The following is a 24,490-nucleotide window of genomic DNA, read 5'->3' as shown; positions in this document are numbered from 1 at the left end:
TAGGATCACTTACACTCGCCCAATCATAATTATAATACCCCAATCAATATAAACAAAACAAATCTTATCTTGTACTAGGCATAGTACTTTTAAATAGTACTTCTTACCCAGACTGTTAACAGTTCAAAAGAACTCCTAAATTCCTCTATCCCACAATATTCCACTTATTTATATTATTTTCCAAGCAAAGAAATTTTATATTGTGGGTATAACGTGATGTAATTACTTTCTGTGTATATATGTCGCAAATTTAAAAATACAAAGAACTTGAGGAACTTGAAAGGTATTTTTAACTTTTTTTTTTTTACTTTAGTATATATTAAATTAAATAAATATTTCCAAAGTACCTAGGACATAATTCAATCTTAATATGAAATATTAACATTTCCTGGGAATTTATATTAGTAGAAAAGCCCGTGTGTTTATCATTAGCGATCTCCTTAATGCCATGACTGACACTAAAATATTTTTAAAAAGGGCAATGAAATATAAACAGAATATTGTCAACATATATTTCCTACATGTTGTTAACTTATACACGTACAGGTTATCTACGCAGTATCCTTTACATGTACTGCGTAGACATACACATGTATGTCGCTGAATAAAATTACGTGCAACATTTTATTAAGTCATTAATCCAATATAATCGAAGATTAATCTATACTCACAAAATATCAAAATAAGGTACAAGTAACTTTTACATGATCGCTTTTGTTGGAAGTCTCATTTAATTTCGATAATAAATGTAAATACTTCTATTTTTCTATCAACAATATAAATAATATTCATTTTGCAGAGATATAGACGGCATTCGATAAGCGAAAATATATAACAGAAGTAGTACCATGAAAACAGTTTAACTTCATTTACTTCCCAAAGCTATAAAATGATTACAATCATATCAAAAGTACGTCTACAAGCATTATAAATTTGTTACTAGGAGATTAGTACATTGTTGCATATAATAATGTCAGTTAGTTCTAACATATCACACTTGATTCATCATATTTAAAATATTTAGAACTGTCATTTACGGTTTCAATTTTTGTGAATAATTATAATAATTTTGAACTTCCTTTCTCCTAAAAACATTTAATAATTTTTCAAGACTTGTGATGTTACAATTTTCTCTCTTGAAAGGAAACGATTACGTCATTCGTTGTACAAGTGTGGTTAGTTTGAATACTAGAGAGCTATTGCTCTCATATATTTTGTTCCACGAGAACATGGTCGTCTTCAAGTTCATGTACTAGCAGCTTTTTTTATTCACATCTTAGGTTATGTGGCCATATGTACCCAATCATAGCCACGCATACCATACTTTTGTCCTATTGCAGAAGCCTCTGTGAACGAATACTAACTACCTATGACGCAGTGCACCGTAATTTCTTATGTAGGATATCATGTTTGTGCGTCTTTTTGCCCATTAGTAGCCTGTACTAAGTTTTGAATATTGTTTTGCGCAGTGATTCATCTGAAAAGATATTTTATGGGCGAGATAGTTACTTTAACCACAATAAAGCTATCTACAAAAGTTATTCCACCCTGGTTAGTTATTCATTGTAAAGAATCGCTTTCGTAGAGCGATTCTTACAGGAAATACCGATTCATTGTCAAAAATCACTTTCGTAGAGCGATTCTTACAAAAAATACCGTTACTTTGCTTGACAACGGTAGTGATGGAATAAGCATGAATAGTGTTGGAATAAGCATCCAGCAATCTTTCTGAATTTTGAACTATTCATGAACACTATCACAACACTATTCATAAACTGACAAATCGCAACTCTTAAAAAATGTAATAAATTTAGAAAATATGAGCCATGGCAACAATTGCAAAGTGAGAGTTGGAATCTTAAAACATACGGTTAAAATTAGGAGTGTTGCTAATTTGAAAGTTCGAATGATGGACGTTTGGTGCACATTAGAAGCAGTCCTAAATTCATACTGGTTAACTATAGACCAAAAATAAGCATACCATTGGCTTTCTGGGAAAATTTGCTATTAAAACGAGGTGTCACATGCTATGGTTTTTATTGTTAAAACTTCACTTTAATTCAAAACGGCGGATTTCAAGATTGCTGCCGTCAAAGTTATCCTTACCGTACCACTCGCCTCTTGGCATAATATGTATTACCGAAGCTTTTATCTACTTATTATCATTAATACGCAGGTTTGAAGCGGAGGTAAGGGACTTACGCACATAGTAAGTATAAACAATTAATATGCCTGTAACTTTTCTCCAAATGTGCGTATCTTAAAACTAACCTCACCGTTGTTTTTCTGATCAAATTCTAGACCAAAATTATGTATCATATTACCCGATTCCCATTTAAAAAATTTGACCTTAATTCAAACTGACGGATTTCAAGATGGCTGCCGTCAAGGTCATACCTACCATACGACTTCCCCCTAGGCCTTATATGTATCTACATGATTGTTCTTTCATTAACGCTCCGTTTACAAAGGTTAGTAAGGGACTCCTGCAGTAATCTCTAATAACCACATCACAACTCTTAAAAATTATTTAAAAAAAAAAAAAAATAGAAAGCATGTGCCATGGCAAAACTTTCTGTCATCACAAACAATGCCTTCTATCAGAAAAGAAAATTTCATTGAAATCGGAGCCGGACATTTGGGTGATGTCCGTTGTAAGTATGCCCACCTTTTAGGGAAAAAATCTCAATCTTTCTTTACGTAAAAAATAAGAGAATTTTAAAAGAAGAAAGAATTAGATGATGATAGTACTAAATGCTATAGAATCTGACGGTGAGATACGGTTGTATCTTCAGTAAGAAATATAAACTTCAAAAACTTTGAAAACGTTACTTTAGTTCACAATGCTTTCTATCTATGTTAGTAGACGTATATATGTATTTTGTTCAACTTTTTGTTCTGTTAATATTGTGGTTATGTTTAAGGTTTATTTTAATGGGGGTACATTGCGAGAGGTTTACTTTTTTAAACATAACCAACTTTGTTTTATCTTTTTGATAGAAGTGTTATGTAACATTAAATAAACTAGGAAATTTTAGGCGTGAATAAAAGATATAAGCCTTAAATGTGTGATTGATTTTAATTTTTAGTGAAGTTATGAGATGTTTGTGAATTGGTTTATGTGTAGAGACATTTTGGCAGTTGACAGATTTTTTAAGCACATACCTGATTTTTTTGTTGAAGATTATTGTTTTACGACAGTCCCTCCAGGTTTAATTTTAACTCAAGTTTTTATTGATACAACAGTGACTTTTTAAATTTTATTTGATGTAAAATTTAATGTTTGAAGTTTAAGATAAAATTGTTTTAAATAACTTAGTTACATTGAAATTATTAACGATGTAATTTTTTGTCGCTCTCTCCCTATTTTGGAAATATTGTAAGGTTATATACTATTTTTTTTTTTTTTTTTGTTGAGGTTGTTACCCAAAGTGATGTAGATTTATAGCATGACCCAGAAATTTGGGTTTATGTACAAGTTAAAATTTGGTTTAAACGAAAAAATCTGTCAACGCAAGATTTACATAATGAAAAAGTTCATTATGTAAGTTAAACTGTCTTCAGCACATAAAACAAATTCGCAGACAAATTATATAATTTTTAACATTTTATTATAGAGTTTTAATTTGTATTTAGATAAAGGAATTTTTTGTTTTGTTTATTTTTAAAAGTTAAATTTAAAACTAAAGTATAACATAAATAAAAAGTTTATAACTGGCTAGTTACAATATCAGCGAACTAGTTTGCATCGCAATATTACTATCTTGCTCACTACCTACATAATAGTTTAAAAAACTAAAATTTAATCACCGATACTGAAATATATCTTACTACCTGTGTTAAGATATGTATTACGTAAATGTTTTTTATTCCGTTATTATTATTAATGAGATACCATCTTCCACACACATTTCGAAAATTGAATTAAGTTACGGATTCATTTTCTGGAACGCTAAACTTTAATATACGAAATTATAATTTATCTAAAATACATACCTGTACAGACTTACAAATGACAGGAAATGTACAAGAAGATATTAAAATCAACAAGCATATTGGTTAATATCTGTTGTTAATTAAAGTCTCTTAGAAAAAAGTTAAAGAAAAGCCGAGAATAAAAGATAGAACCGTAAGTTTAATAAACTTAATTAATCATTTTTGCTAAACGTACTGAATCGTAGTATTAACTTAAATTACAAATATCTTAAACCCTATCGTCCTGATAAAACAACTAAAACTTAACTACTTAACGATGTTATTTAAGTAAGTGCAATTGAAATTCCTCTGTACCAAATTATGTAGTAAACATAGCTGTAATATCAAAAATTATATATATATATATATATATATATATATATATATATATATATATATATATATATATATATATATATGTGTGTGTGTGTGTGTGTGTGTGTGTGTGTGTGTGTTCTGCATGTGCTTTATTCTCTAACAAACATACTGCCTAACAAGTACTATGACGTATCAACAAATAAATATACTACGAAATCACTATTATTATTTTTAATTCTTAAATTTTACATGACAACTCATCAGAAATCTATGACGTAATGTGATTTGAGACAGAAACTACGAAAGTTCAACAACTTTCGGAACTAACCTTATTGTGTGAATGGGTATGTTTAGAGTTAGCATATAATTTGGCTTCAGTTGAAATGAAGATCAGGTTTTTAAAGTAGTACAATTATAAATCAGATTTAGAAAGTAGTTTTAGTTATATTCTTTTGCTAGTCCATGATTTCAATTAATAAAAATAAATAATGTTTTTGAAATAGTAAATATAAACAAGATTTCAGAAGTAGTTTTACAATTTTATTACTTCGTTATCTCTTGGCTTCAATTGGTAAGCGTAGGTCAGGTTTCCTTTCTAAAGTAGTGTAGTCAATATAAACCAGGTTTTACAAATAGTTACAGATTTCTTTGGGAAGAGCAACTTACTCAGTAGCTTCTTACATTTCATATTCTTTTTATATCATGCAAGAATTACTATTTTACTTTTTTTAAAAAAATATATGTACAGAAAACTTCTAAACACATATTCATAATTCAACATTCAGTTCGCTGTACTCAGAAACTGGTCTTGTTTCATAATTTTAAATTGTGCAAAAACGCACTGCACATCAGTATTCTAGTATCAAATATTTGTAAAATATTACATATATTTGTATAGCACAGTATTAGTTACCTGCACTCAAAATAGCAAACAATGATACAAACTTTCCACACCATTGGCTAAATAAAAATACAATCTAAAGGCATCTCAAACTTCATATGGAACTTCACATGCAAGCATTGCTTTCAAATAGTTAATCATACCTCATTTAGTGCATAATTTTCTCTTATTGGTTTCCACTAATATTCATACATACTTACCAATATAATAGCTATTATATTGGTAAGTATGTATGAATATATACTCGATTTGGCACTTAGACATTTCTGTAAATATTATAAGAAACTTTCTCTCAATATGCCGATCCGTATAAGATACCCTGCATTAATATTAAGTCTTCCGAGACTCAATAAAAGATTACAGTAACCAAGAACTGTATTAGTGGAGGTAATAATAATAATAATGAGTGAGTTTCGTTTCATAGCATGAAACTACAATAGACTTATAAACTATGTGGATTCAATACTCTCACTTGAAGTAGTACATCTATTCCCACGGTTGCAATAGAGGAATAAGATCAAGGATAGCTTCTGTTCCTCGGACGCTGAATCTATATCAAAAAGCCATTACTTACTATCCCTTACCGTTTTTGCTGTATGTAAATAAGTATTGAAACCGGAAGTATTAGTAAATTCCGACCATTTCTGGTTTTGATAGTATGTTGCAGATGCTGATGGTATGTCTTCTTGAGACGCTGATTTGACTGAAAATAATGTTGTCATTATTTATTTCCATTTCTGTAGTATAGCGATGAACGTTAAAATCAGAAATTGCTGATTTCTACCACGTCCGGTTTGAATCGAGTCAACGGAAAGAAAATCTATCATTGAGGTGCTGAAGCGATTGCAAGAAATTCGCTTCTAGATCTCTCTTAATGTTTTTGCTTTAATAGACAGTCGGACAGACAAATAGATGGATAAACTCATTGTATAAGACTTCCGACACTTATGTATAGTATAGCTTGAAAGTATAATAATAAAATCACAGATAAAACACGATTGAAAAAAAATTATATTCGAGATTCGAATGTGCTCGAAACTCAGAATGATTTTGAATTGTGACTTTGCATATATTATTTAAATAATAATAATAATAATAATAATAATAATAATAATAATAATAATAATAATAGTAATAATAGACTAACATCTTTAAATTTATTTTAATTTCAGAATTTTAAATTTCATTTATTATTTGTGTGTGTTCAGAAATAAAGAAATCAATCAATATATTTCTGCACGAACTCCTATCTAGATATAGATATAATGATATATAAAGAATGGAAATGTACGACTGGATTGAGACTTGATGTTCTTCTCCAAAGTGGACATTCCTGGGATTGTGTGACTAGCCAATGCAAATTATAGGCACTTACCAAGATCATTAAGAGCAGTTGAAAACTTCAAATTCATATCTACCAACTAACATAATTTATAAAATAAAAATTTTCCGAACGCAATTACACAAATTTATTCCAAATATTATCAATTTCAGATATGGTCAAATTGATAGTTTATTACGAGCGGTGTCCAGCAATATGTGTTCCGAGAAAGAACTTCATGAAGTAAGTTTCCTATAAATGTTCTGTTTTAACTTTTCTTTTCGATGTGTTATGTTACTTTTTACCTAAATTTATTTACTAGTAATGTGTTAAATTTGCATAAAATTTGTATACTGTTTAACCTTCCTTGCGAATTTATAATCATTACACTGTATTGTTATCATTTGCATTACATTTTTGGCCTTTCAAGCTTCTCCAATGGTTGCTTTTTAGCACTTCTTATATGTTTCATATATTTTTTGCACCTATACAACATGTAGATACAAGGAAGACATTTATATAATTGAGTTTCACCAGTATTGTCTCAACTAAATTCTACTCAAAATACACAGCTAACTGAAACCAAATAGCAAACTACTTTGGTATATGAGAGCTTCCACATTTAAAGAAATACGATTTAAAAAAAGAAATAACACACTGGTTCATACTAGCTTTGCTATTTTAAATAACTTGCACTAAAAATGGAAATCGCTGAGCAAACCAACGTTTATTTAAAAAATAATAAATGTGCGACAGTTTCGCCAACTAACTGAACATATTAGCTTCATCAGACACTGAAAAGTCTGAGTTAGCCAATATGTTCTGTTAGTTGGGGAAACTATCGCAGATTTATTATTTTTTAAATAAACGTTAGTTTGCTCAGCGATTTCCATTTTTAGTGTAATTTGAAAAAGAAAGACTATTATAAGGATTCATCTTACGTAATATAGTTTTCGATTGAATTCCATTTAAGAAATAAACTGGAGAAAAGACTATATTAATTAATTGATATTAATCATATTTGAATTTTAATTCAATAACGTTAAAAAAAATAATCTTTCCCTATATTTTTTTCATAATCTTGTGGGTACAAAAATGTTATTTAAAAGCGTATAATAAAGAATTAGCATAGGAAATGAATGAACACTTTTAAGCTTTGTACTTTCAACCTGTGCTACACAAAGAGATTCTACAAATTAGAGTGAGAATTGTAAATTATTTTGAATATTTCTATACACGATTCTTTCAATAATTTCGTTTCTTTATTTTTTTAACAGCTAAAAGTAAGTTAAGATTTTACAATACTTTGCTTATGTTTTTCATGCTAAAATTAAACCTTTAAAACAGACCACATGAAATACATATATAAAATTTGTATTCCCCTAACATTTCAGTTATCAAATAGTAAGACAAATAAAAATAACCTTGCATCCATCTAAGTCACTTACTGATGCAATATATTCTATCTCGGATACGAATCAGATGTTTATGTATTGATATATACCAATGACTGATAAGCAAGAGCAATTAAAAAACGACTTGTATACCATTAAAAAATGTTCAATTATCATTAAATTAATAACATTGATAAAAAATAGTACGTGTAATAGTAAAACTTAGGATATTCTCTTTCTTATTTTCTTCTTTTTTCTTCTTCTAGAAGCTATGTTAGTTTTTTCTTCCGTATGGTGTATGGATAATCGAGAATTGGAGTAAAAGTTTGATCTTTTTCTCCTTATTGGAGTTATTGAAATTCTTCCGCTGTTTCTTACATTCTCATTCCATCAATTCCTTCATAATCATTCATCTCTCTCTTTAGTCTAAGGGGCATAACAATAGACGTTAAAGTAGTAATGTGGTGCACAGTTTAAATGGATTTTCTTTATGGATTTCAACTCAACCAGTAGAAGTAATTCTTAAACTTCAAAGAGAACGCACCCAGTGCTTCTTGAAAATCTGGCAGTTTTTAGGAAAATTATCCATAAAATGCCTGCTTAGTAAACATTTTAATTTATTTCTTGTCCCTCATTGATTTTAATCCCAAGCAATAAGCCATATTAAAAAGTTGCATAGACCACATGCCATGCTCCATGAAAATTGAATAAATATGTTCTTTGAAGCTTTTCTATCTATCCACATGGATAATGAGGTGAATTTACCAATTTCCAAAAGTTTGTTCAGTGATAGCAAAAATTCTCGAGTCTAACAAAAATGAAACGAAACATAGCGTGTTGTTTATACATTCAGATTTACTCCTTTAGAGTTGAAATTAAAGATAATAAGGTGAATTCACTTTTTTTTTTTTAATGCTTAACAATATTTTCCCTAAGAAGTAACCGATTTTCATGAATTATAGTGTGTGGTTTCTTTGAGCCTTTCCAATAAGGCACATTTCTGTCATTAAACAATCATTTTATTAGTGATGATGATAATGAGAAATAAGCATGTAGATAGGATGATTGCTTCCCTCTTCACCATTTCGTGTACTGAGAGTATTTTCCCGACTTCTGAATTCTATCTGCAGACAAGTAAGGAAATATAATAGATGTAAAAATGGTCTCTGCGAACTAGTTACATTACGTAAATATAGAATCGATAATGAATGTCACAAAAATAATAGAAACAAGTAAGGTTGCCGAAACTTTTAACAAATATTGCATTATTAAAATAATCTGAATTAGTTAACCAAATACTAGCACATTTTCCTGATGTAATGAAGAGGCAATTGTTGACCTCACATGGAGAGCTAGTAAATATGAAATGAGAGTTATCGACCAATTTATCATCCGCATTCCTTCAGAACATGAGAAAATTCATGAGAAGTATATATATTTTTTTCTTATAAGTTTCCCCAATATAGTTTTAGAAGGGTAGAAATATTCAACACTTGAATTCTTGCTACAATGTTTGTTGCAGTTATAGAAAAAAAAGAAAAAAAACCTAGTGCTCAGTATTTCTCTGGATTTTTGAGAAAGCAGGATATATCACTAAACAAACTATACTGTAATAAGAGGAGCATGTAATACTAATTGGGTAGAAGCATTGTTAAAAAGTTGGGAAGTACAGGTTAAATACAATAGTACTCTTGAGATTTGTTGAGCTACCAAAGGTATTTCGAGAGGTTCTATTTTGGGCTAATTTGTTTTCTTTTTCGTACGTAAGTAATTCTATTTACTTTCATTCTGTACTATACTTTATATAATTGGCACTTCAATTTTAGTCGTTAATAACTTAATTATAACTGTCATCCTGAAAACGATGAGAATGGCTTAGCAGTAAGAAATTGAACGTTAATAATACTAGATAAATTAAAAATAAATGTGTGTGTGTGTCAGGGATCACCTCCCAAACATTGTCGGTGTTGTTTTGAAACACCCTGTATATGCTCAGCTACTGTTATTAAAACCCTTATACATCAACTTTATACTAAATTATCCTGTGTATGTTTTAAGAGAAAATTACGAACATAGTCAACAACTAAGGTTATTTTGCAAAATTTCAGTCTGTGATTCAATTCGAAATGTTATTGAGGTGTGTCTAATTTACGACACATACATATATTCTATAGCCTAATATATTATATATATATATATATATATATATGCCTCAATAGAGAAAGATCACTCCATTTAAAGAGAGTACATTGATTTCTACATCTCAATAAATTGTGTATAATATACATAAAAATATACTTGAAGACACAAAAATAAAAATCTACTCAAACAGAAAAGACAACAGTAAGATAAAGAAAGGAAATGCATATCAAAATATCCGTATGTAATTAATAGATAGATGTGTATGTGTAAATGGATAGATTCATATTATATATATATATATATATATATGTGTGTGTGTGTGTGTGTGTGTGTGTGTGTGTGTATGTGTGTGTATGTGTGTGTGTGCATAATTGGAAGTTCAATCTCAGAAGGGTCAAGTAAATACATGAACATATATGTCCTTCATATCCTGTTACGTATTTTCTGTTTATTAAATTGTATGTCATTAATAAAGAAAATTAAGTCAGAAATGGTGATATATCTATACCTGTGTAAATAGTGCAGACACAGCATTTTCGGGTATCTATCTTTCTGTAAGCGATGGTAACATACCAAGATGTGGGATGCACAGATTCATGTTTTAAAATGGTTTACATATATGTACATATGTATGTATGTGGTAATTGATTACCATACTAAATAGCATTACCTCAAACTTTTTTGATTTCTTAATTGATCAGTTGCCAATAAACTTAAAACACAGAAAGAAATTTCGTTTTTTAAGGAAAAATTACAATACTGACTTACTGAAAATAGTTTCTAGAACATTCAAGATTTTTTAAATATGAGTTATATATAAAAACACAATTTCTATTTGATAAAACTTATATTTTGCATTTAAGGCAATGTAATAGTCATTATATATTCTTAGATGGGTGCACCGATATATTGACAGAAAAAATCTGTTCATCAACGATAATAAAATAACTAAAAAGAAATAAATGGAAACTCAGTAGTTATTACAAGATTATATCGATGTGATTGAATATTTATTGTTAGCTTATAACAAAGGTGAGTTTATGACTTAATACAGTGTATTATTACAGTAAGTTTAACATCTTTTAATTTTGTTTTCTGTTTTTCTTACAGTTACAGAGTTTCTTCCGTGGTAAAAGGAAACTCATAGGAGCCTCGAGATTAGGAATGAACCAAGTAATCGAGAGAGTTCAAGCAAATGTAGACTGGGTGAACGAAAATTATAATTATGTAGTTGGTTGGTTAGGAAATCAATCTCTCGGTAATGTGTAATTTTCGGAAAGTGTTTCGCAATATATTAACAACCATGTATTAAGTTGTTAACCAGAATTTATAGAATGTATAAGGTTTACTTACATAATATTGCGGTTTCTAATCAGATACATTACCGTAATAGTCATTTCTCGAGTCTCGGTCATGATGAAAGTTATAAGAATAACACAGCGAAACCTTGAAAATGCATGAAAAAGTTACAGTCTGGACATAGAAGTGGTAGCAGAAATATTCTTCGTAAATTAGTTATTACAGACTGTTCATAGGAATGCCAATGCAAGCAACATCACTTTCTTCACTACTACTACGACTGAGTGAATTGATTCTCGTTTTGGTTTTATATTACTGTGCCTTGTAAAATCACTACTGTAACGAAGGTTCTGTAAGTCGAAATCTACATAAGCATATCTGACCAAGAACGGGAATTTTACATAGGCAATAAATGTAAGTTAAGATGTATACTCTTTCCACTATGACCACTATGACTACATGTAAGACAATTTCATGGTTCTTTATGAACTTAAAAAAAAAGTTTGCAATGATAAATAAGTACAGTAAGTAGTAAATTGCCATTCGCTCTTACTATTTGACTAAGCAGAGTATCATATACTGCAGAGATTATTCAGCCATTTGTTGCAGCTCACTTAGAAACATTTTTTAAATAATAAAGAGAAGAAAAATGAATAAGTTAAAGTAAATATTTGAGTGTAACTGATACATGTAATTATAAAAACCGTGGTTACTCAACTTACCTGTTTAAAAAATGCATTTTAGCAAAAAAGAAATATATATATAATCATATTTTGGTTATTATGCGTATCGTATGTGTGTGACTGATACTCGAACAATCTGTAATTACTGTGGAAAGATTTTTTAAATAGAACAAAAGTTGAGTTATATCTTTGAACATTCAACTGTTCACAATTATAGTACTTTCTCGATTGATAAGTATGCTAATTTCCGTTACTATTTTTATTATGTTAATTTTAAAGAAAAGAATGTGGAATATGCAAACATTTTTCTCTTGTACAGTCACTAATAACGGATAAGTTTAGTTATTTCGTAATTTCCAGACAATGAAAGTGTAAGGTTCCTGAAGGTGTGATTTTGGTTCCAAACAGTATGGCTGCCAGGTATAAAAAACATAGGCCGGTATATAATTCACATTTATTTTAATTGAATCCATTTTCTTATTTTTCTTAACTTTGATCTACTTATTCTTAAAAGTTTCTGGTTTCAGAATTTTAAACAAATATTTCTTTTTCAATATAATATTTCTAGGTCAGCACCAAACCAATAAGTTCCATTTGTAGCACATTTCCTTAGACGTACTTGACCCAACCATTGAAATCAAGAGTTGAAAATTAAGGTAAATGTATCAGTAATGGGCACTTAAAATTTTTTTCATACTTTCTACTCAATAACTTTGTATCAGAGCACTATGAAAGTTCGCTCTTTTGTTAGCCTATTTCTTCTCTTACAGAATTCCTGAACAAAGTTATCTATGAACTAACTGGAAGCTAGATATTTTATTTTTTGAGAGGCCTGCAACTGTATCAATAATGAACAAACGATAATTCTATGTGTAACAGGAATAGATACCTTCCGGTGCCAATAATGAAAATGGGAGATACTTGCGTTTGAAAGGTCCAATAATTATAGAAAATGAACTTATAACAGTTCATACACGATATTATACAAGTATGTGAAAATCAAATCAATACTTTCATTGGCACAGAACTCCGATGTCATTATCGGTATTTTAAGTCATGGTATTTCTGCAATTATTTGGATTTTTTTTAGAAACACACACACACACTTCTTTCGCTACCATCTTTCCTTTATATTGCTTTTGGCTGGTGCCAGACAAGGAGGATTGAGTACGTAGGTTTCAGTTGAGCAGCTTACTTGCACTAATATTAAATAAAGCAAAAATGGTTATACCGTTGGATTTATGGTAAAATTTGCTATTAATAAGGTGTCACTGTTATGCGTTTTGTTTAAAACTTTTGTCTGATTCTAAATGGCGGATTTGAACATGGCCGCCATCAAGGTAACTCTTACCATAGACCTAATATTTATCCACCTGCTTTTTATTTAATTATTAACATTAACACAGAATTTACAAGGTGGGGTAAAGGACTAATAGAAATGCTGCAACAATATTTAATTTCCCTATAACTTTTTACCAATTGCGCGTAAATCAAAATTAATGTCACCATTGTTCTTCTGATTAAATTTGCGCCTTAAATCATGTATCACATGACCCTATTCCTATTTTAAAAACTTAACCTTAATTCAAAATGGCGGACTTCAAGATGACCGCCGTCAGGTATACCCTTACTATATGACTTCCCGCTAGTACTAATATGTACCCATATATTTGTTATTCTCCTTTTGTCGTTACAAGAGGTCTTACAGGTGCTTTATCTCCAACTGTATGAAGACTATTCTGTACTTCCATGTGATGTTCTGGTAGCTGTATCTCCTAAAACCCTGGAGCTTCGCACCTGCAACTTCACTGAAATACTGACCACATTTAGTACTACTTTCTCATATGTGTCTCAGTCGGCAACTCGATTCACTCAAACGTAAGGTTTACTTGTGAGATTCCGTGTCAGTCATTTAAGTCACAGATTGCATAGAATTTTCAGATCCATACAATCCACGTTATTGGATCCTTCGTTTCCAGGAGCGGCAAAAGCATTCTTTTATTATTATTATTTTTGTCCAGGCTTTGAATAGCGACTGATCTTCTGGCTTACCATTTCAGACAGGGTTGCCCATCGCCCCCAAGTGCTTGAGGACAAATTCTTTCCGACTTTATCATTCTCCTCCCCTTCCACCTCAAAGTGTGTGAAAGTGCTTTCTCCCCATTTGCTCCTCCTCAAAAAAAGATAATACTTATGTTGATTTAGATGTCAAATACATAGGAGATTTGGTTGCATGTCCCCCCTCACCCTTATATTTAAACAAAATCAGTCTATATCAGCTTACGCCTCCCGCCACAACACAGTTCTTTCAATCAAATGAGAAGGTATTCTTTGGTATGGCAATTATTTTAAAATGTTATTTATGCTAAGTTCTTCTTCACAGTTACAATTCTTAAAAGTATCATTACGGCATAATCAAAGTGTATGATTGTTCCATTTCCTATGAAAAATTGTCCCCTAAAGATTTCATGGATGCAATCTGCGTCCTAAAATCCCTTCTGTTGGCTCCCCTTGTTTCAGGATTTCAGGTCCTTGAAATTCGAAGAGACTTGAGCCTTTTCTCGCCAATGGAGTCCTCCCGAACTTAAGCAAGTTACAAACTGTAGACATGAGGTGACCATTACTGGTGCACTTAAAAATAGCCCAATGTGCCAGTAATGGTCATACCTAACCATTATCGGGCACATCCAGTAACGCTCCACCCTCTTTAGAATGGCGCCGAAGAGCTAGATCTGAGTTTCGTCATATAACGGTGTTCTAAAGAGTGTATTCACTAATTTGAACGTGATCAGACGTAAGAAAGAACACACAAACTCTCCTGCTAGTCCCATCTTACACCTCGAGTGTTTGATTCTGATTGATGTATGTCCGTGGAGTGCTCTAGTTCATTGAACTAACTCTAGAGGGTATCGGATGTAGAAAACAATAAATCTTAATACTCTGCGTGGTCTCATTTTCTTATTATTTGACTCAAGAGTCCAAAATGTCTATTACTGATACATTTACCTCATCTTAAGCCCAGCTCACTGAAACGTGTCCGCACTAACTTGAATTTGAAATTACATCTTTTTTGTCGATGTAAGTTCGATATACAGAGACATACAGAAAGTGGGAATATATGTATTTCAAATTTCGGAACACAGGAAATATAAGTTTGAGAGTTACGTACCGTGTGTTGGATCAGATCATGTTGGTAGCAAATAATATCAAGATAGCAAAATTTATTCTTCAGTACAAACTGCTCATTCTCGTAGCTAGTAGTGCTGTTAGAAAGACTAATATAATTTGTTGTTTGGTATTAACACATATCCCCTCCCTTTCTAGCATCGAGACTACATACGTGAAATTAAAATTAAATATTAAATTCAAGCTACGTAATACCAACGGAAATTAAATTCAAGTTTTGTACTGAAAGCGAAAACTAAAATATTTCCTCATCATGAGTTCATGTTGACAAATCAGATTAACGTCTGACTAAATATACTAACCTGAAAGCATACATTTTAATTTCCCCTACAGTACAAAATGTAATGAGGTAAGTATAGTTTAGCAAATTCATTCAAAATAATATATTCTCTTACCAAAAAGTTTAGTGGAAATTATTATATACAATATGTGTATTATATTTTATATGTGTATTATATTCTATACACTATGTTCTAGGCGTAGTTTGTTTTGATTAAAACTTGAATTCTTGCAACTTCAAGATTACAGTCAAAAGCCTTTAATTCTGTATCTGTCGGTAATTCAACCTCCTTTCACTATCTAATGCTAAAGTATTTTAGATAAAACAGGAAAGTTAAGCAATTTCTTTAAAAGATTTTAAATAAATTAACCGCGTATTGAAACATATTCTCATATTGACTACAATTTTAAATTTGCTTAGTTAACACAATTAGAATGTACAGTTTCTTTAGTTTTAAAAAAACGTAAATATATATTAATTTATTTCCTCACGTTCATTTTGATATGCGTTGCGATTGTGGATTCCAAGGATTGGATTCCAGTGAAAATTGAATCGAATACATATGCATTGAGGTCCACACTCATAATGTCTCGAAATGGAATTAATACCGTAATTTTTTTTTTTTTTTTTTTTTTTATTTTAGTATCTATTTATTTTCGATTATTGGTGAACAAATTATTTATATTTAAGCACTATTCCTCAAAGCATAAGAATAAAATATTAAGTTATAATGCACAGTTAAACTTTTAGAGAAACATCAAAATTAACATATTTAAACCAGCAAACAGTAAAAATTAAACATAATTTTGGTACTATATAAACCGACAATTATAAAAACGAAGGATAACACATGATGATTAATAAGTGTTTCAGTCCTCTATACTTAGATTTTGCCATAATCCCAGTCACACAATAATAAACAAAAATATCATTTTATACTGTATATGTCTTTGAAGTAGCAATTATTAACATTCAGAAAATGTTTATATTTATTTTAGATAAAAAATTTCGTCTAGCTTGGGTGAAGATGGGAAGGAATTTAATATGCTAATGGCATTGCCTCTTTGTATGGCTAGGCTTATCCTTTGTGTCAAAAAGTAACAACTTCTAGGATCTCCTGATTTATTAATTAATTTTGATCCTAATTCCTTTAAAAACATTCTGGCTTCTTTGCTAAAAACACCCATTGTTTCCGTGGCAAACGCAATAAAAATGCGATCTTCTTTAAGTTTTGAATATTTAGAATGCTTCCGCATACACGCTGTCTCTGCTGCACTTCCCGCTTCTTCACTAGTTGACGTTAAGTAAGATGGGGCAAAAGTATCTACACATGTTACATCCCATACTAGACATTGACCCCTTTTCCAAGGTGTCAAAGTAATTCCATCTGGCCGCTTATTGTCATTCCGATACATTCCGGGTGGTGGATGAATAATCAATTAAGTTCATCTGTTTCAAATGTTTTGTAAATACGTATAGATGTACTTCAAGTAGTATGCGAGCACTGGTGGGTTGTAAATTTCTAGAATTGGCTAATGCAATCAATCAATCCGTCGTCATAAGTACAAAGGTCTTGTCTTTTCAAAGAAACACATTATCAACGGCGTTCAGAATTTGACCTATGTAATAGTCGTGACGTGAATAAATAACTCTTTTTTCGGAAAATTCTGACCCAAACTCTTTCATTTGTTTCTCCAAACTTTTTTTCAACAAATATTTTAAGGGCCAGTTTATATTGTTTTAAATTTAGTTTTTAAATTAAACTTGTATTTTAATAGAAATACTCATTAGCCAGTAATGCTCTTTAAATAAGACTTGTTTTGGTGCAATAAAATTGTCAAGTTGTACCAAGTAACTGCTTCATATTTAGTAATTGTTCGTTTTTACTCTGTAATGATAACAGCCCTGTCGAAAAACTGAAGAATAATTTTAGAATTATTTATATGCTCCGTTGTATGTGATAGAATAAGCGATTGGGTGGTATATTGTATTGAATTAATAATATGAAAATTATATTTGCTTGATATGAAAACTCTACAAACAGAAGTCATGTGAAAGTACTTTCCAAACAACTAAAATACAATACATTTCTCACTGCAATTAGTCACGATACTAAAATTTCAAAAAGTTTCAAATAAGTAAAATGTAAGTTTATTTGTGTTTATGATTTTAAAAAATGTTTTAAAACATATAACTTTCTTTCTGCAATAAGAGCTAATCAATTATAAAATAATTATTGATGGGGTGCTTCACTATACCATGGATTGTTATACTTATATGACCATATCTGGGTAATTTATCTGAAAGTTCTTTATTCAATATTGTTTCATGTGGTATTAACCAATATAGATAATTCTACAACATATGTGGCTCAATGTAGGTCAGTTTATAAAATATACTATGCAGAATGTTTGAAGTTTGTGTAAAGCGATATTTTATTGAACATTTATTACAGTGAGTGTGTTTGGTTTTCTTATCAATTAAAAAAAATCTGAATAATAAAAGAAAGCTTACAAGTTTGTTGTATCTAAACACAAAAATATTTTTCACACTAAACAAATCTTCTACGAACATGAGATTGCAAAATAATAGCTAATCAATACGACTCACAAAACTACAGCAAGGAAACAAAGGCATATAAGTATCACAGAAAAGTTTCTTTGTGTATGATAAAATAAAAATTACTTTTAAAAAAACTATATAAAATGTAACAAATTAGTTTAAAACGCTATGCACAAATAGTAAGAACTTAAAAATAGATAAAATGAGCTACAAACAAAAATAATGAGTATACTAATAGAATAATGATAAGCTTTTAATATGAAGTTCTCCCTTTGTTTGGTGTTTATAAGAATATTACTGTATTTTATACTGATATGTGATTTATACTCTATTTTATACTTATATTAAAACACCACATCTGATGCTTAAAAACATAATAAGCACATAAATAAAAAGTCTTCTCTTGTAAATTACACTGTAGTAATATATCTGTGATACAATAAAGTTTAAGTATTCCTAAATATTGTACTTTTCCTGAACATTTATACATACATTCAGCCTGGCAGTGATATAAAACTAAACACTGATTTTCTTTGATAAAATCTCTACTCTTTCGTGAGTAGTTTAGGAGTGACAGTAGTTATTCAACGTAAGAAGTACTGTTCCAAAATAGCCACTAGAAAACCAAAGCTCATGGTTTTCTTTGAAGACCATTATTGCTGGTAACTTTACAAGAAGATCATACTAAAAGTAATGTATCCTTTACAAAATGATCAGAAAAACTCAAATTCATATCGTCTTTGAAAACTACTTAAATAAGGTACTAATGATATTGAAATCTTTGTTACAATTGACGAAAACATGTCATGGAGTTATCTTGATTATACTAGTACTTATTCCCTGAACATGATTTAGAACCGAAACTTGAGATGACCTAAATATGAACTCAAATTATAACTGGTAGTTAAAACTGTCTTAGTTACATAAAGCTATTTCTACATCTGTTGAACAATATAACAATGTATCATCTCTCTACTTTCTCACGTACAACAAAGAAAAAAAAAACAAGTGCTTTATTTTAAACAAGTTTCAAACTGTATGTGAAGAATTCTTAAGACAGGATAAATGTTTGAAAGTTAAACTGAAATATTCCAAGTACAAACTCCTGCAGATTTAAGATTAAAAAAAAAAAAATGGTAAACATGGACAGTCACTGAAAAAATATAACTACTTCTATGGCTATCTTATAAATATAATATCACATTTCATTTAAATTCGTACACAAGTAAAAATATTTACGCAAAGCAAAATCGTTGATTAAGTTAACTAATACATTAGATATGTTTAAGTTGTGCGTCTTACGTACGTGGCATATGAACAATAGAATAACAGAGAAGAAAGTTGGATCAGTTTATATTGAGAAACTATTAGCTATTGGTACGGTTGAATATGTACTTCAAATACTGATTTTTTTTTTAATAAAACTGCCATCTTGGAAAGATTGGAACATTCTACACTGAAGATTGGTTTACTCCAAGGCTAACAGAGAGCTCTCTAATAAACTCGTGGAAGATCGTAGGTTCCATATTCTTTGCTAATAGGGACAGAAGAAACCAGTCCCCTATTTGACACTTCCTAGAAATTAGTTCCATATTAGTGGCAAACCCCATATGCAATCTCAGATGCATAGTACGACATTTAGGTGAAGCATACAAAATGCACCACCATAAAACCATCAGTGCAGTTAAAATAGCTAGAATAATAAACCAAAACCACATAAAGACAAATACCTTTTGATACGTAGAGTTGAAAGTCAGAACGCAAATAGCATTCAAAACATTGACATTACCAGTATAGCTATACTGTTTGAAAACGCACTTCGTGACTATTGGAAATACTCTTTCCATTGGATCATTTCTAGATTCTGGGTCTTTATCCAGAAATGATACAACCTTTGCGCCATACGAAGTGAACTCGCCGTTTAGAAACCTATTAATGAAGTACATTTGGCACACGACGTTAATAAAAGTAAGAATTTCACAAACAAAGAACTTCAAGGCATAGGTGTTGTGGCAGTGCAATGTTCGTACAAAATAATCAACAAGTTGCTTTCTAATGGATTGTACCTTAACAGGATCTAGAATGTTGTGCCTTAGATCATGCACCATTAGCCTTAATTTTCCACCTTCCGCATTTTTCCAGAAAAAATGGGGGGCGGAGAATAAAACAGCTTGTAACAGGAAAACATAATCTACCCATTGGTAGTACCGATGATATCTAATGTTTCCTTTATCTTCTTCAATCCCAACACCAGGATGTATGTACGAATCCATCTCTCTTCTTGTGCTTTTATCAGCAGTTACGCTGTACGTTGAATGAGCCCAACAGTACGAGTTCATTGTTTTCTGAGGAACTCCTTCTACGTTGCAATCAATGGGATCCTGTAAATAGTATCTTGCCATGGTTAACAGAGCAAATACAATTAGCGCTGATGCGGTGACCTTACAATGTAAGGCAAAAACCAAGTTGTCGATGCAAATGGTATTTAGCCGTAAATAATTTCGTAAGTTTCGTATGTTTTCCATCTTCATAGCCGAAAAGTCGTCAAGTTCAAACTTTTAGTTTGAATAATGTGAAAAAAAAGGTTTAAAAAAATCCAGTAACGATCTCTGAAATACTAACGTCTAACGTTCCACAGGTGTTACAAGTCGAAGTCTTCGAAGAACCATACAGTTACTTCTGAAAAAGAAAATGAAAACAAAAGCAATGTAATGAATATATACGTAAAAATAGCCGTTTAATGCATATAAAACATTAAAGCATACTAATATAATATTCAAAAATACATGTTTCAGAATCCTGCAACACTCAAACAACAATTTTTATAAAGGAAGTTTCGCTACGGTCATATAATTTGAAGTACTCTCCAACTACCTCTATAAAACTTGTCACGGAAGCACCACAGGATTTTGAAACATAGATATATGGATAGAGCACATATTAATTCCTAAGTGAAATCTTGACCCAACTACGGTAGGTCCCATAATTTTGGAGCTATGGACCTTTAGAGTTCAGTGTTTTATGTTTTCAGCAGCCTATAACTCCGAAAGAAAGCACCAATATTTCTCTATACTTTCTGTCTTATCTTGGTGTCAGGAATCACCTCCCAAACGTTGTCGGTGTTGTTTTGAAACACCCTGTATATAAACAATATATATGCTGCGAGAAAATATCTCTACCAAACTCCGGGAGGTGAATCCTTATATCAAATGGAAGGGAAAAAGTGCTAATAAATATGGGTCTAAAACCACCTTCGTACCGTCGAGAATATAGAATATCACATTTTAGAAACGTGAAAACCATTAGATCTATCGCAAGCGATTCGATTAATTACACAGGAATCAGTATGCACTCTGTCTAAATATTCATATTTCAGAATCCTCTGGTACCGGCGCAACGAAGTATATATATATTGGGATAGGTAGATACAGTTTTAAGTATTAATTAAACTTTACTTACAATATTTAAGCAGACGACTTTTAAGTCATTTAATTTTTCTATTAATAATAATTGAAAATAACGAATATCATTTTCCCCTTTCATGTAAAAGCCAATATTATTTTCAAGAGTTCTGTAACAACGCACAATCAAAGAAAAGTGATAACCAAGTGAGATCAAATTTCGATATTAAAATATGATTTGGTATTTTTTTTAAGGACGTATTTACTAACTTACTCCTGTTTAAGAATTAAAATTACGAAAATTCTTTATATCTTAAGAATTCGACAATCACTTCTATCTGGAAATGCTTATGATATTAATTGTTTAACAAGAGCAATAAATTATAATATAGTATATCGTTAAAAAAAATACACATGCGTGACTCATTTGACAAGCATTACTCTCGCTTAGGTATTTGCGAAATTTTTTTTTTTATAACTCTTGTCCATGTTATTATGAGAAAACAATAGTAAAATAAAATTTAAATTGTTATTTTGCACTTGATCATTTGCAGGTACAAAAAATCGAGGAAAAAAGATGTTGGATTTAAAGGAACGGGAATTTCAATCTCCCATCTGCCTGGTAACTGCCTGTTTTGTTCATTTAAAATATCAAGTATATTTACTTCAAAGTGTTCACAGAAGTTCGTTGGCTCTGTAAAATAATTTTCAGAACCCATCTGGTTATTTAAAATTTGCTTGAAAAATCCCTACTCGAGCGACGACTCTGATACGCGTCAGATAGGGATTCGGCTTGTTACCACTGAAGCTGTTAGATTTTTTTCTCTCTTTCATTTCACATTGCTACACGTTCACTGTACTGCATGAAAATGGCATAACCAAGTGAATATTTACATAAAACTTCCAATTGATTATATTCCATGAGGTTGCTGAAACCTATTAATATCAATATCTGTACCACCGCCCTTTTCATGAAGCAAATCTACCTCTGATCCACCTTATTTGTTTATATACAATGTACAGTACACTGCAAAAGAATATTCAAACCCCCTAAAGTTCTTTTCTCAAACAAATGTGTTTGTTGACTTCAAAATGGCAAGCTATACTAAAAACTTAGTAGCCTATGTAAATAATATTCAAATATTAACAAAGAGAATGCACAGAGTAGACTTCTGAGTCTTACTTCTACGGTACATTCTATCTCTTTACACTGCCATTAGGGTTTGCTCACTCTGTTAATGACTCTTCATAATACAGTGAAACATTTCTTCACGGACAACTCGCAATAAGCGATGCGTTCATAGTACGGGCAAATATTTCTGTCTTGCCAAAAATGTATTATGGAAAAGAATTCTCTCTTCTTCTGACATTCTGACGGACACGGACAGCCGCTTTACCTTCAAAGTTTTAGTAACCTCTTCATAACTCACAGGAATTATTTTCAATTCATACTTAGCATAGAAAGTACTTTCTGCAATCGAAAAATAAATCTTCAATTGACACCTTTAACTGATCCAACAACTACAAGCAAATTCCGATCAGAAACTAGTGTCCGCAGAATTACACGCCAGGTAATTATTACCGATTTTTTCCCCAAGAAATTCATAAACCATCATGATTGATTAGTTCTGTCTACATTTTCAGTCCTTTTACATGTTCTTAGTGGAAAACTTCTACTTTTAATACAGTTAATAAGCGAATTAAGGAGAGGTATGACTTGTACTTAGGAAAATCATTATACAAGAATTTCACAGTACACACCCATATAAGCACCCTAACCAAGGATACTTATTTCTTTACAGAGAAGATTTCTCCTCATTCTCCCAGTAATTCAAACAGTTCATTATGGTATTTCGATATTAGCCTATATTTCCATTTAGATCTGTAACTAAAGTACTGTCTTCTACACAAAATTACCACACGAGCCGTGAGTAATCTAAATTTGTATAACTTCTCTACAACAGACACCTCTCATTTACAGACAAATATTCATGTCCCATCGGTATCTGTTATTCATATGTTTCACTGTATTAAAGCAAATACACTCTAAAATACATTTGTTTATGTTTTAATCTAACATTTCATTCTAATATGTGTAACTATTTTACATTGGCTAAGTCTCAAGAAATCTTCATTTACCTAGTATATGCTACAATTACACTTTTCACTAGACCTCGCATCTACTTCCAATGAGTTTCGTTTCACGTTTTGAAACTACGGTAGGCTTCCCAACTATGCTATTTCCTTTTAGTTTAACATTCCAGAATTATCCAATTTCCAGTTGCGATAAAGGGAGAAGGACAGAGACGGAATCTTTTCTTCAGACAGACTCCATATACGAGGGCCACTATTATATTTTGAGCCTTGGCAACTCTGATTGTAGTTAGGCGCTATTTATTTATTTATTGTATGCATAGAAATGTTTGACATTGTTGACCATAGCGTACTTCAAATGTTTTCTCAATAGCTTTATTTGTGCTGTTTACGTTGACTTGAAGATTGCGTGACAACAGAAAATTGGAATTAACTCGTAAAAATTTTCGTGTGATGATTTATTACGATTTTCAACGTGGATTATCAAGACAAGAGTGCGTCGATCAACTTACATTTGGCCATGAAGCCCCATCCTTTGCCACTGTGAAACGTTGGTATAACGATTTCATTCGTGGCCGCCATTCGCTCATTGACAAAATTCGCGACGATCGTCCAAAATCAGTTGTTATTCAAGAAAACATTGATGCTGTGCAAAACCTAATACTGCAAAGATCGCCATGTGACACACTGTGAGATTGAGGCAACCCTAGGCATTAGTTCCACCAGCACATATAAAATATTACATGATCATTTAGCTGTGAGAAAGGTTTGTTCTCGTTGGATCCCACAAAATTTGACAAAAGCTCGAAAAGAATCTCGCATCGATTGGTGCACACATAAATGCTCAATAAACACAATTGCGGTGCTTCAAAAGACGTATATAAGATTGTAACAGGTGACGAATCATGGATATATGCATATAAGCCGGAATTAA

The 24,490-nt window shown here is 31.0% G+C and overlaps 2 protein-coding genes across 3 annotated transcripts in view; one reads left to right on the top strand and one right to left on the bottom strand.

Moving 5' to 3' along the window:
- LOC145679460 (aminopeptidase Ey-like) overlaps positions 1-17,815 on the top strand; it is a 114,413-nt gene extending 96,598 nt beyond the window's left edge. The window contains exons 13-14 of the mRNA XM_081750040.1: positions 6,689-6,758; positions 11,162-17,815. Coding sequence (XP_081606166.1) covers positions 6,689-6,758; positions 11,162-11,320 — 229 coding nt within the window. The 3' untranslated portion in view covers positions 11,321-17,815. The remainder of the gene's footprint in view (positions 1-6,688; positions 6,759-11,161) is intronic.
- A 262-nt stretch (positions 17,816-18,077) lies between these two features.
- The window catches only part of LOC145678583 (innexin inx2-like), a 117,529-nt gene continuing 111,116 nt past the window's right edge, over positions 18,078-24,490 (bottom strand). For both annotated transcript variants that reach the window (XM_081748899.1, XM_081748900.1), the window contains exon 2: positions 18,078-20,740. In XM_081748899.1, the coding sequence (XP_081605025.1) occupies positions 19,513-20,592 (1,080 nt within the window). In that variant the 5' untranslated portion in view covers positions 20,593-20,740 and the 3' untranslated portion in view covers positions 18,078-19,512. The remainder of the gene's footprint in view (positions 20,741-24,490) is intronic.

Source organism: Thermobia domestica, chromosome 2 (genome assembly GCF_964235325.1).
Source record: "Thermobia domestica chromosome 2, izTheDome1.hap1.1, whole genome shotgun sequence".
In the NCBI taxonomy this organism is placed as follows: domain Eukaryota; kingdom Metazoa; phylum Arthropoda; class Insecta; order Zygentoma; family Lepismatidae; genus Thermobia; species Thermobia domestica.
Note: the sequence above shows the minus strand (reverse complement) of the source record. Positions and strands in the feature narration are given on the sequence as shown.